Here is a 13,930-nt window from a genome sequence, read left to right as displayed (position 1 = left end):
AACAGTTCATATGTGAAGTGTTAATCCCTTCCAGCAGACACCTGACCTCAGTTGAAATGAACAATCATCACTATGTAGATATTTTTTGTTGGAAATATCAAGCAAAGGACAAAACAATTAGAAATCTCCTTTCTTCTTTTTCTCTCTCTCTCTCTTTCTCTCACTCTCACTCTCACACACACACACACACACACTCACTTTCTCTCTCTCTCTCTCTCTCTCTCTCTCTCTCTCTCTAAACCACGCCCCCCTTGCAGAACCAGGAAATCCCTTGCTCCTCCCAGTACTCACTCTCTATTCCTAGGAAACGAAAGTGTTCTCTCCGTCTCTCTCGCTCTCTTTCTTTTTCTCTCTCAAACTCTTATCTCTCTGCGTCTGTGAGTGAGTGACTGTGTCCCTGACACAGCAGCATGGCCCAGCAGGGAGTTCTGATTGACCAGGAACAGTTTTCCTGTTCTATCTGTCTGGACCTCTTAAAGGATCCAGTCACCCTCCCCTGTGGTCACAGCTACTGTAGCAGCTGTATCGAGGGCTGCTGGGACCAGGATGAACAGAAGAGAGTCTACAGCTGCCCACAGTGCAGAGAGATCTTCACTCCCAGGCCTGCTCTGAGGAGGAACACCATGCTGGCTGAGCTGGTGGAGAAGCTGAAGGAGACAGGAGGAGCCCAGGCCGCCCCCTCTGAGCTGACCAGCCCAGCTGGGTCAGAGCTGGTGACCTGTGACCTCTGCACTGGGCCTGGGAAGCAGAGCGCCCTCATGTCCTGTCTGGTGTGTCTGGTGTCCTACTGTGAGACTCACCTCCAGCCCCACTACCAGGTTCCTAGATTGAAGAAGCACAAGCTGGTCAAAGCCACGTGTGGACTGGAGGAGAGGATCTGCACGCGTCATGACAAGCTGCTGGAGGTCTTCTGTCGGACAGACCAGCAGTGTATCTGCCTGATGTGTACCCTGGATGCACATAAAGGCCATGATACGGTGTCAGCCACAGCCGAGAGGACAGAGAAACAGGTAAGACCTGACCAGGTCAGAAAGCGCATTGTGTTGCCTCTGTGTATGAAGTGCGCTATACAAATAAAGTTTGATTTGATTTGATTTGATTTAGGTTAATTGGAATGAACATTGAATTATGATGACAGAAACAGGGTTGTTTTCCATCCATGTTTTTTGAAGGGGATGAAAGGTCTTCAGTGCATGAGATCTGAATAGGTTACGGCTAAAATGTACTTAAAAAGTAGGAATATATCAACCCAAAATACTGAAATGAGTGATATTTTGACAGATGTGTCAATGTTTTGTTGTAATTTGTGTTTATCTCCAGAGAAAGCTGGGTCTGAGTCAGCAGAAAGTCCAGCAGAGAGTCCAGGAGAGAGAGAAGGAGCTGAAGGAGGTCCAGCAGGCTGTGGAGTCTCTCCAGGTCAGCATCAGGATGTCAGCTACTCTAGCTATGGTGGAGGGAGATACCTGGCCTCGTGAGACCATCCTGAACTCACCAGCTCTCTTTCAGTTTTCCTCCACAGATCAGGATGGTGTTATGAGGCTAGGAGATACCTGTAGGACAGTTATAACTGTCACATTCAGGATTATTGGTTTCACTTGAACTCTTTCTTTCTTTCTTTCTTTCTTTCTTTCTTTCTTTCTTTCTTTCTTTCTTTCTTTCTTTCTTTCTTTCTTTCTTTCTTTCTTTCTTTCTTTGTCCAGCGCTCTGGCCAGGCAGCTGAGCAGGACAGTGAGAGGATCTTCACTGAGCTGATCTGCTCCATTGAGAGAAGGCGCTCTGAGGTGAAGGAGCTGATCAGAGCCCAGCAGAGGGCAGCAGTGAGTCAGGCTGAAGGAGTGGTGGAGAGACTGGAGAAGGAGATAGCTGAGCTGAGGAGGAGAGACGCGGAGCTGGAGCAGCTCTCACACACAGAAGACCACATCCACTTCCTCCAGGTACAGTAGCTGGACTCTCCTGGTACCTGACATGTGAACATCAACTGGTTTGGTCTATTGATTAGGCAGAATATTCTGTATACTTGGTATGTGTTTCTGTTTATTTCCTATCTCTCTCTTTCTCTCTCTCTCTCTCTCTCTCTCTCTTTCTATCTCTCTCTCTCTCTCTTTCCATCTCTCTCTCTCTCTCTCTTTCCATCTCTCTCTCTCTCTCTCTTTCCATCTCTCTCTCTCTCTCTCTCTTTCCATCTCTCTCTCTCTCTCTCTCTCTCTCTCTTTCTCTCTCTCTCTCTCTCTCTCTCTCTCTCTCTCTCTCTCTCTCTCCAGAGTTACCAGTCTGTTTCCAGTCCCAGTGTATCTTCAGACCTCCCCAGCGTCTCTGTTCCTTCTCTTCAGTTCTTCAGTGATGTGACTAAGGCTGTCTCTGAGCTGAGAGAGAAACTAGAGGACGTGATCAAGGGAGAGTGGTCCAGCATCTCCTTCACAGGTGTGTTGGAGGAGTTTTGAGAAAATTATTCTGTAAAAATATCACTAAAGTACGGAGAGCAACAAGTGATCCTGTCTCGTCCAATAAGAAACAATGTGACCAGAAGAAAGATTTGGGGTTCACAATGAAACACATTGAACACATCTCTGTATACTGTCTACTTGGCTTTAAAATTGATGTGTGTGTGTGTGTGTGTGTGTGTGTGTGTGTGTGTGTGTGTGTGTGTGTGTGTGTGTGTGTGTGTGTGTGTGAAGTCTCTTTAGTGGGTGTGTTGTCTCCTCCAGAGCCCAGGACCAGAGCACATTTCTTACATTGTGAGTGTGTGAAGTCTCCACCTCTCTCTGTTGAATGATAAATCAACAATACCAGCTTTAAGGGGGACAGATGAACGGTCATGTTATTAACTCTGATCTGGTCTCTGCTCTGTTCCCAGATTCCTGTCCGCTCACTCTGGACCCAAACACAGCAAACACATCCCTCTCTCTGTCTGGGGAGAACAGGAAGGTGACAGGTTCAGAGCAGATCCAGTCATATCCTGACCATCCAGACAGATTCACCTGGCGGTCCCAGGTGCTGTGTAGAGAGGCTCTGTCTGGGCGCTGTTACTGGGAGGTGGAATGGAGAGGAGATGAGGTTATCATAGCAGTCTCATATAAAGACATCAGCAGAACAGACTTCTCCTCCTCCTCGTTTGGTTTCAATAACAAGTCCTGGTGTTTAAGCTGCTATAGCGATGGTTACAGGTTCATTCATAATAATGTTGAGACTGAACTATCAGGCCCTCAGTCCTCCAGAGTAGGAGTGTACCTGGATCACAAGGCAGGTTCTCTGTCCTTCTACAGCGTCTCTGACACAGTGACCCTCCTCCACAGAGTCCAGACCACATTCACCCAGCCACTCTATCCTGGGTTTTGGGTTTGGGATTATAATGGCTGTGCAGAGATCAGTAAACTGTGGTAGAGGGAGGGGGATCCTTCCAGAGGATGGGGGGAGAGTAGGGGGGAGGAGATGAGGGGGGGGGGGGGGGGCAGGGGAAGAGGAGAGGAACGTAACGTTGCCTCTGGCTCAGGTTTGGAACCTCATGAAGCAGAGTTCAGACTAGATTCACCCAGCCACTCTATCCTGGGTTTGTATGCCTTCATGCAGTCATGCTTTTCTCAGTCATTTTGTTTTTATAGATTCAGTTGATTACTAATAATTGTTCTTGCATTGTACTTCAGGAGGCCTAATAGAAGGAAATCTTCATGCCATCATTTGTTTATAATTGTTGAACTTTGGTTATTTAATATTGTAATTTCAACTTGATCATTGTATACAATCATTTTGTCTTAGATTCATTCATAAACATCTATTAAAAAAGATGATATTGTTGATGTACTGTATAAGGGCTTTTTTCTCTGTATAATGACTGAATCAGGTATTCATGAATGTTGGTGTTCATGACTGCTGTTTAAATGATTGGTTAGTTGTTTTCTCTTCTACTGTTACCTAAGTGGCTGTTATATTTCATCCTGAAGTAAAGATTAAATTAAGGCATATGAAACTGAAAGACATCTCATTACTGTATGAAAATGTGTGGAATTTGCTCTTATTACTAAAACTCTTTCCCTCCGTTCCTCCCCGTCCCTACCTTACATCCTTTCATCCTTCTCTCCGTCTTTCCATCTCTCTCTCTCTCTCTCTCTCTCTCTCTTTCCATCTCTCTCTCTCTCTCTCTCTTTCCATCTCTCTCTCTCTCTTTCCATCTCTCTCTCTCTTTCCCTCTCTCTCTCTCCCTCTCTCTCTTTCCCTCTTTCTCTCTCCCTCTCTCTCTTTCCATCTCTCTCTCTCTTTCCCTCGCTCTCTCTCTCTCGCTTTCCCTCTTTCTCTCTCCCTCTCTCTCTTTCCATCTCTCTCTCTCTCTCTCTCTCTCTCTCTTTCCATCTCTCTGTCTCCCTCTCTCTCTCTCTCTCTCTCTCCCCCTCTCTCTCTCTCTTTACCTCGCTCTCTCTCGCTTTCCCTCTCTCTCTCTCTCCCCCTCTCTCTCTCTCTTTCTCTCTCTCTCTCTCTCTCTCTCTCTCTCTCCCTCTCTCTCTGTTTGGCTGTTGTTTTTCCTCTTCCATCTCTGCACCCTATCACTATCATAATTACTATGCGTAAACATGTTGTAATAGATTCTGTTAGGGCTAGTGGAGGAGGACCCAAGAGCAGACATGACAGGCGTATGGGGACAAACCCACGTTTGGGCTCGTTTACTGGCGTTGGTCAGGCAGCAACGTGGTAGTCAGACAGGCGAGGGGGTCAGGCAGGAACGTGGTAGTCAGACAGACGAGGGGGTCAGGCAGGAACATGGTAGTCAGACAGGCGAGGGGGTCAGGCAGGAACGTGGTAGTCAGACAGACGAGGGGGTCAGGCAGGAACATGGTAGTCAGACAGGCGTGGAGTTCAGGCAGGTTCTTGGTTCTCCAGTCAGGCACGGTTCAGGCAGTGGACGGAAGCTAGTCCTTCCACTGAAATAGCTGTGAATTGAAATGACATGAAAAAATATCTGATTAATTAAGATAGGTCTTGTCACCTGGACACATCAGTTCCAATGCTTCCAATGCTAATCCAGCACATTAAGAGCGGGATAGCCAGTTAGCTCATGAGCTCATGGTATAAATGACGTGATCAAGGGAGAGTGGTCCAGCATCTCCTTCACAGGTGTGTTGGAGTAGATCTGAGAAAACCGCTCAGTTAAAACATTTAAACTAATGGACCTGGGCATCACTAAAGTAAGGAGAGCAACAAGTGGTCCTGTCTGGTTCAGTAAGGAAAAGTGTCACCAGAAGATTTTGGGTTCACTTTGAAACACATTGAACACATCTCTGAATCTGCTTGGCCTATAATAATGATGGTGATTCTCTCCCTGTATGTGTGTGTGTGTGTGTGTGTGTGTGCACCGGCTGCCTCCCGTTCCCCTTCCCCAGCTTCCTGTCCACCTACGGCCTGCTGGGGGCGCTCATGTACCTGACGGCCACCGTCATCTGGCGGTCTTCCAGTTCCACAAGTGCTAACTGGGCGGCGGCCAGAGACCCCCCCGGCTTGTGACCGTGTCGGTGCTCACCGCCCTCAACTTCCTGCTCTATCTGACCGACCTGGCGTACTCAGCCAGACTGGTGTTTGTTAGGGTGTGATAGAGGAGAGGAGGAGAGGAGAGGAGAGGAGAGGAGAGGAGAGGAGAGGAGAGGAGAGGAGAGGAGAGGAGAGGAGAGGAGAGGAGAGGAGAGGAAGAGGAGACGGGGGGATGAATGTAATATCAGTGCGTCAAAGGGAGGAGATGTCATGGCGTGAGGAGGGAGGAAGGGGTACACAGGGATTCAGAGATGCCATTCACAGCGCACAAGCACGTTGAGGGAATTGAAGAGCACCATCAGTTCCCAGTATCTTCTGAGGATGGGACGGGTGGTAAACCAGCGTGATGAACAGCAAAACCAGACATGTGAGGTCAAAGTTCAAAGACAGTTGAAATAGACAAAGGTCAAAGACTATTTAAATGCTGGAATAAGGGTTGGCTGTTCCTACTGATTAATAGTCCGTAACCCAAAGTGAAACATTTTCAATAAATGTAGATACATGTGGAATATTTTCTATGGTGTACTTTCTTAATGCTATTGGAATTAACATTAAATATGAAAAACAAATGTGTTGTGTTGTACAATACTGGCATTAAGACATAACGCAACGCAGTTCTATATCCAGTTACGCCACTAGGTGGCACTCTAAGTTCAGACTATTGGTTGTTCCACATTGTGAGTAATGATAGAATATAATACAGAAAGTGAAGTGAAAATGTACCGCGAAAATGATGGTGAATAAACCATGCTAGCAGCTCATGTTGTTTTCTGTTTTCCTGCCTACATTACACCGGCCAACTCTACACAATGCTTTTCTAACATGTCGTCTAGAGTTTTATCTGTACAACAGATCAGGTTTGGTGCATTTTCTGAGTGTTCTGCTTCTGATAAATCTGTGCACTTGCTTTCTAAAAGCTCTCTACATCGATCAAACTAGAGTTGATGAGCAGGAATACACACAGGACACAGGGATTCAGTACTTTAGAACATGAACAAGATATTTAATATTGCAACAGTTCATATGTGAAGGGTTAATCCCTTCCAGCAGACACCTGACCTCAGTTGAAATGAACAATCATCACTATGTAGATATTTTTTGTTGGAAGTATCAAGCAAAGGACAAAACAATTAGAAATCTCCTTTCTTCCTTTTTTTTCTCTCTCTCTCTCTCTCTCTCTCTCTCTCTCTCTCTCTCTCTCTCTCTCTCTCTCTAAACCACGCCCCCTGGCAGAACCAGGAAATCCCTTGCTCCTCCCAGTACTCACTCTCTCTTCCTAGGAAACTAAAGTGTTCTCTCCGTCTCTCTCGCTCTCTTTCTTTTTCTCTCTCAAACTCTTATCTCTCTGCGTCTGTGAGTGAGTGACTGTGTCCCTGACACAGCAGCATGGCCCAGCAGGGAGTTCTGATTGACCAGGAACAGTTTTCCTGTTCTATCTGTCTGGACCTCTTAAGAACATGTGAACAAATAACATTAAGCTTGTAAAACAAGGAGAGATATTTTGCACCAAACAACAAATGCATAACACTAAAACAGTACATCCATCATACATACACTGTGCATCAATAGAATACATCAATAAACGTGGAGGCTACCTATGGAATTGATTAATCAAATCAATCAATCAAAGTTTTATTTGTATAGCGCATTTCATACCCAGAGGCAACACAATGCGCTTTACAGAGAACAAGGGAGGTGGGCATACGACCCACTCTCTACATATTCCAGAGGGAAGCAACAAAACAGTAATCACCCGGGGGCCAGATAAGTGAGCTGTAAAAATTCTTCCCTGACCCCTCTCAACAAGGCGATGGAGCAAGCTCCTGGAGTATGTTTGTCTACCGGCTAAGAACATTTATAAAGCAATACATTACATTAAATTACATTTCAGAGTAAGAGAGGCTAAAAAGCATCATAGGAGAGAGGACATTCTACGGACATGCTACGACATCCACAGCAGACATGGGGGTATCTATCGGACTCCGGGAGGTCTGCTGGTGACAGTGGGGCATCCACTGGACCTGGTTAGAAGATAGGAGGGAGAGAGAGAGGCACTAGGGAGAGGGAAGGCAGAACAGGGTTAGTAGCACATAGAGCCATACAGACCACACAGATATTGAAACAGGCAACCTGGGGCAAGCTCCTGGAATATATTTGTCTAATGGCTAAGAACATTTAAAGAACAATAAATTACATTAAATTAAATTTTCAGAGCAAGAAAGGCTAAGAGCATCAGGTCCAGGCCTAAGCCGGATGTGGACTGATGTGTGTCTGTGTGTACGTGTGTGTGTGTGTGTGTGTGTGTGTGTGTGTGTGTGTGTGTGTGTGTGTACTAAATACTACGACATCCACAGCTCCACAGCTGACACTGGTTAGAGGATAGGAGGGAGAGAGAGAGGCACTAGGGGAGGCAGAAAATGGTTAGTAGCACACTGAGCCATTGAAGCAACACAGCTGTCAGAACAGAACAAGCCTGTTTCAGGGTAACCAGCTTCTGTACACTACTTGATATACATACAGTGCATAGCAGGATAAATACCAATGTATTTATCCTTGTAGGCTAGGTCGAAAAGGTACGTCTTGAGGTCTCGCTTGAAGACCTCTGTTGTTTCGGCCCTTCTTAGGCACTCCGGTAGGGTGTTCCAGAGGTTGGGGCATAGAAACTAAAAGCTGCCTCTCCGTGTTTCTTGGTCCTGGCTTTTGGAACTGTTAAGAGTTCAGTACCTGAGGATCTGAGTGGTCTGTTGGGCATGTACTTAACAAGCATGTCTGAAATATATTCTGGTGAGTGACTGTGGAGAGATCTATAGACTAGTAATAGTATTTTAAAGTCTATTATAGAGTTGACTGGTAACCAGTGTAGTGATTTTTGATTAAAGACATGGACCTGTGCCGATTCACAAACAAAATATTGCTTATTAAGACGGTATACCAAGCTGTACCGTTGGTGTTATTCCCGCCACCACCCCTGGGTGGACCAACTACCTCCAGTCCAGGGACCTGAGCTGTGTGCATAACCCTGCCCCCACTCGCTGAAACCTGAACCGTCTCAGATTGAGCGTATTCTGTAAATTTAGTGTAACGGGAGGGAGAGAATCCACATAGCCTCTCGGGTTTTGATACTTGTTCATTCTTAGACTGGAATGGCATGGTATACGTGTGTTCTGTCATATGAGTGCCTCCCATTGTCTAGTTTTTAATTCCCCTTTATCATAGAAAAATCAAAACAATGGAATTGGTGAAAGACACGGACCCGTGCCGATTGACGTACAAAATATTACATGTGGTTTTCAAGTGTTTATAAAATATATCTGGCTGAACTGATTCAAGTTCGTGCGACGTCTAGAACCCTGAGGTCCTCCTCCTAGTTTCAAGCTCTATACTAAGAAATAGTTTTCAAGTGTTTATTGACAGTCACAAAGCCATGATAAAATATATCTGGCTGAACTGATTCAAGTTCGTGCGATGTCTAGAACCCTGAGGTCCTCCTCCTAGTTTCAAGCTCTCTAACTTTGAGTGAAGCATCACCCCCTCCCCCAATTCTATTGTGTCTCACTCCCTCCGCCCACTCTACTCATGATGTATTGTGTTATGTGAAGGCAGTACAAGGAGCAAACTGACACGGTAAGCGCTTAAAGCTTAAAGCGCTTGACGGGCCCTGCTGGTGTAATTCCCGCCACCGCCCCTGGGCGGACCCTACCCCCGCTCGCTGAAACCTGAACCGTCTCAGATTGAAAGTTGAAAGGTCAAAGGTGGCCCGTCCAGTGATGTATTGTGTTATGTGAAGGCAGTACAAGGAGCAAACTGACACGGTAAGCGCTTAAAGCGCTTAAAGAGCTTGACGGGCCCTGCTGGTGTAATTCCCGCCACCGCCCCTGGGCGGATCCTACCCCCGCTCGCTGAAACCTGAACCGTCTCAGATTGAAAGTTGAAAAGGACTTTGAAGAGTATACCCCTTATGTTTTTTTTCAGGTGGAAATAATTAGATTTGTCACTGCTCAGCCTAGGACTGGACTAGACACCCCTGGGTGGCAGATCTCTGATCAGAATGGCTTGTACTGCATACGTGTGAATGTTCAGGAAGATCGTAGATAAAAATAAATTTGGTCTTAAAAAAAAACGCCATACATACCCCTTATGTTTTTTTTCAGGTGGAAATAATTACATTTGTCACTGCTCGGCCTAGGAATGGACTAGACACCCCTGGGTGGCAGATCTCTGATCAGAATGGCTTGTACTACATACGTGTGTATGTTCAGGAAGATTGTAGATAAAAAGAAATTTGGTCTGAAAAAAAAACGCCATACATACCCCTTAGGTTTTTTTTCAGGTGGAAATAATTAGATTTGTCACTGCTCGGCCTAGGACTGGACTAGACACCCCTGGGTGGCAGATCTCTGATCAGAATGGCTTGTACTACATACCTGTGAATGTTCATGAAGATTATAGATAGAAATAAATTTGGTCTGAAAAAAAAAAGCCATTGATACCCCTTATGTTTTTTTTCAGGTGGAAATAATTAGATTTGTCACTGCTCGGCCTAGGAATGGACTAGACACCCATGAGTGGCAGATCTTTGATCAGAATTGCTTGTACTACATACATGTGAATGTTCAGGAAGATTGTAGATAAAAATAAATTTGGTCTGAAAAAAAAACGCCATACATACCCCTTATGTTTTTTTTCAGGTGGAAATAATTCGATTTGTCACTGCTCGGCCTAGGACTGGACTAGACACCCCTGGGTGGCAGATCTCTGATCAGAATGGCTTGTACTACATACCTGTGAATGTTCATGAAGATTATAGATGGAAATAAATTTGGTCTGAAAAAAAAACCGCCATACATACCCCTTATGTTTTTTTTCAGGTGGAAATAATTAAATTTGTCACTGCTCGGCCTAGGACTGGACTAGACACCCCTGGGTGGCAGATCTCTGATCAGAATGGCTTGTACTACATACGTGTGAATGTTCAGGAAGATTGTAGATAAAAATAAATCTGGTCTGTAAAAAAAACGCATACATACCCCTTATGTTTTTTTTCCTTTGGAAATAATAAGATTTGTCACTGCTCGGCCTAGGAATGGACTAGACACCCATGAGTGGCAGATCTCTGATCAGTATTGCTTGTACTACATATCTGTGAATGTTTATGAAGATTAAAGATAGAAATAAATTTGGTCTGAAAAAAAAACGCCATACATACCCCTTATGTTTCTTTTCAGGTGGAAATAATTAGATTTGTCACTGCTCGTCCTAGGAATGGACTAGACACCCCTGGGTGGCAGATCTCTGATCAGAATGGCTTGTACTACATACCTGTGAATGTTCATGAAGATTCAAGATAGAAATAAATTTGGTCTGAAAAAAAAAAAGCCATACATACCCTTTATGTTTTTTTCTCAGGCGGAAATAATTCGATTTGTCACTGCTCGGCCTAGGAATGGACTAGACACCCATGAGTGGCAGATCTCTGATCAGAATTGCTTGTACTACATACCTGTGAATGTTCATGAAGATTATAGATAGAAATAAATTTGGTCTGAAAAAAAAAAAGCCATACATACCCCTTTATGTTTTTTTTCAGGCGGAAATAATTAGATTTGTCACTGCTCGGCCTAGGAATGGACTAGACACCCATGAGTGGCAGATCTCTGATCAGAATTGCTTGTACTACATGCCTGTGAATGTTCATGAAGATTAAAGGTAGAAATAAATTTGGTCTGAAAAAAAAACGCCATACATACCCCTTATGTTTTTTTTCAGGTGGAAATAATTAGATTTGTCACTGCTCGGCCTAGGAATGGACTAGACACCCATGAGTGGCCGATCTTTGATCAGAATTGCTTGTACTACATACATGTGAATGTTCAGGAAGATTGTAGATAAAAATAAATTTGGTCTGAAAAAAAAACCGCCATACATACCCCTTATGTTTTTTTCAGGTGGAAATAATTAGATTTGTCACTGCTCGGCCTAGGACTGGACTAGACACCCCTGGGTGGCAGATCTCTGATCAGAATGGCTTGATCTACATACGTGTGAATGTTCAGGAAGATTGTAGATAAAAATAAATCTGGTCTGAAAAAAAACCGCATACATACCCCTTATGTTTTTTTTCCGGTGGAAATAATAAGATTTGTCACTGCTCGGCCTAGGAATGGACTAGACACCCATGAGTGGCAGATCTCTGATCAGAATTGCTTGTACTACATACCTGTGAATGTTCATGAAGATTATAGATAGAAATAAATTTGGTCTGAAAAAAAAAAAGCCATACATACCCCTTATGTTTTTTTTCAGGTGGAAATAATTAGATTTGTCACTGCTCGGCCTAGGAATGGACTAGACACCCATGAGTGGCAGATCTTTGATAAGAATTGCTTGTACTACATACATGTGAATGTTCAGGAAGATTGTAGATAAAAATAAATTTGGTCTGAAAAAAAACCCGCCATACATACCCCTTATGTTTTTTTTCAGGTGGAAATAATTAGATTTGTCACTGCTCGGCCTAGGACTGGACTAGACACCCCTGGGTGTAGATCTCTGATCAGAATTGCTTGTACTACATACCTGTGAATGTTCATGAAGATTATAGATAGAAATAAATTTGGTCTGAAAAAAAAAAAGCCATACATACCCCTTATGTTTTTTTTCAGGTGGAAATAATTAGATTTGTCACTGCTCGGCCTAGGAATGGACTAGACACCCATGAGTGTCAGATCTCTGATCAGAATTGCTTGTACTACATACATGTGAATGTTCAGGAATATTGTAGATAAAAAGAAATCTGGTCTGAAAAAAAAAACCGCATACATACCCCTTATGTATGTTATTATTTCCGCCTGAAAAAAACATATTTGATTTGATAAAGTGAATCAAATCAAATCAAATCAAATATGTTTTTTTCAGGCGGAAATAATAAGATTTGTCACTGCTCGGCCTAGGAATGGACTAGACACCCCTGTGTGGCAGATCTCTGATCAGAATTGCTTGTACTACATACATGTGAATGTTCAGGAAGATTGGAGAGGACTCCTGTTCTACAGCTTCAAGTCCAGTCCGATGGAATGTTTCTGAAGAGTTTGTACCCGCCCATATGATGTGATTGGATGAAAAGGCAGCACACGCCAATAGCGTTGCGACTACAGTCAGCCCAGGATCAAGACGGTTTGAGGGTTTCAACTTAATGCAGACAAGACAATCCCTCAATATTTTTATTCTCATTTAATCACAAAGCATCAGAAACAGAATACAACTCACAATGAAATAAAACATTTTCATGTCCAAACATATTTGAGTAATAGTCTAAAAAAACAAAAAAATTACTGAATTTCTTTGTGTGCAATAAATTCTATACAACTTACAATACATATGACTCAGTCCAATTATAACTGACATTAATAAAGCATTCATATATAGCACTGAGATGTTATAAACAAAGTCCCTTTGTCTAATGGAGATCAATGCATGCCTCATCCCCTACTTAAATAGGACAGAAATGCCAGACCATAGATATGGTGTAATATGTACAGAAAACTCCCATTGGGGTAATATACAGCTCAGGGGCAAATTAGAAAGCAAAGCAAGAAAATATGAAAATATGTAACAAGCTAAAGAATGAAGCATTCAGAGCAGAATCAGATGAGTTTGCTTTGGGTCTTGTGGCCAGAATTAGAACCGACAACCCTACTGTAGACAGCCCTACTGTAGACAACCCTACTGTAGACAACCCTACTGTAGACAGCCCTACTGTAGACAACCCTACTGTAGACAGCCCTACTATAGACAACCCTACTGTAGACAACCCTACTATAGACAACCCTACTGTAGACAGCCCTACTGTATTCAACCCTACTATAGACAACCCTACTGTAGACAACCCTACTGTAGACAGCCCTACTATAGACAACCCTACTGTAGACAGCCCTACTGTAGACAGCCCTACTGTAGACAACCCTACTGTAGACAACCCTACTATAGACAACCCTACTGTAGACAGCCCTACTGTAGACAACCCTACTGTAGACAACCCTACTGTAGACAGCCCTACTGTAGACAACCCTACTGTAGACAGCCCTACTCAGCCCTACTGTAGACAGCCCTACTGTAGACAGCCCTACTATAGACAACCCTACTATAGACAACCCTACTATAGACAGCCCTACTATAGACAGCCCTACTGTAGCCAGCCCTACTATAGACAACCCTACTGTAGACAGCCCTACTATAGACAACCCTACTGTAGACAGCCCTACTATAGACAGCCCTACTATAGACAACCCTACTCAGCCCTACTGTAGACATCCCTACTGTAGACATCCCTACTGTAGACAGCCCTACTGTAGCCTAGAGTTATAACCGGTGGCCTCTGGTGATCTGGATAAGGTGAAGGTGTAAAGGTCACTGATAA

General features: G+C 43.9%; 1 protein-coding gene across 1 annotated transcript; it reads left to right on the top strand.

Moving 5' to 3' along the window:
• Positions 1-410: 410 nt before the first annotated feature.
• On the top strand, positions 411-5,490 carry LOC311313663 (tripartite motif-containing protein 16-like; the record flags this gene model as incomplete). Its single annotated transcript, XM_084443837.1, has 7 exons — positions 411-1,010; positions 1,321-1,416; positions 1,701-1,934; positions 2,262-2,421; positions 2,676-2,735; positions 2,855-3,377; positions 5,370-5,490. The coding sequence occupies 7 exons, from the start codon at positions 411-413 to the stop codon at positions 5,488-5,490; spliced, it is 1,794 nt and encodes a 597-aa protein (XP_084299963.1).
• Positions 5,491-13,930: the final 8,440 nt, after the last annotated feature.

This window comes from Borostomias antarcticus (genome assembly GCF_949987555.1).
Source record: "Borostomias antarcticus genome assembly, chromosome: 10".
Taxonomy (NCBI): Eukaryota; Metazoa; Chordata; class Actinopteri; order Stomiiformes; family Stomiidae; genus Borostomias; species Borostomias antarcticus.
Note: the sequence above shows the minus strand (reverse complement) of the source record. Positions and strands in the feature narration are given on the sequence as shown.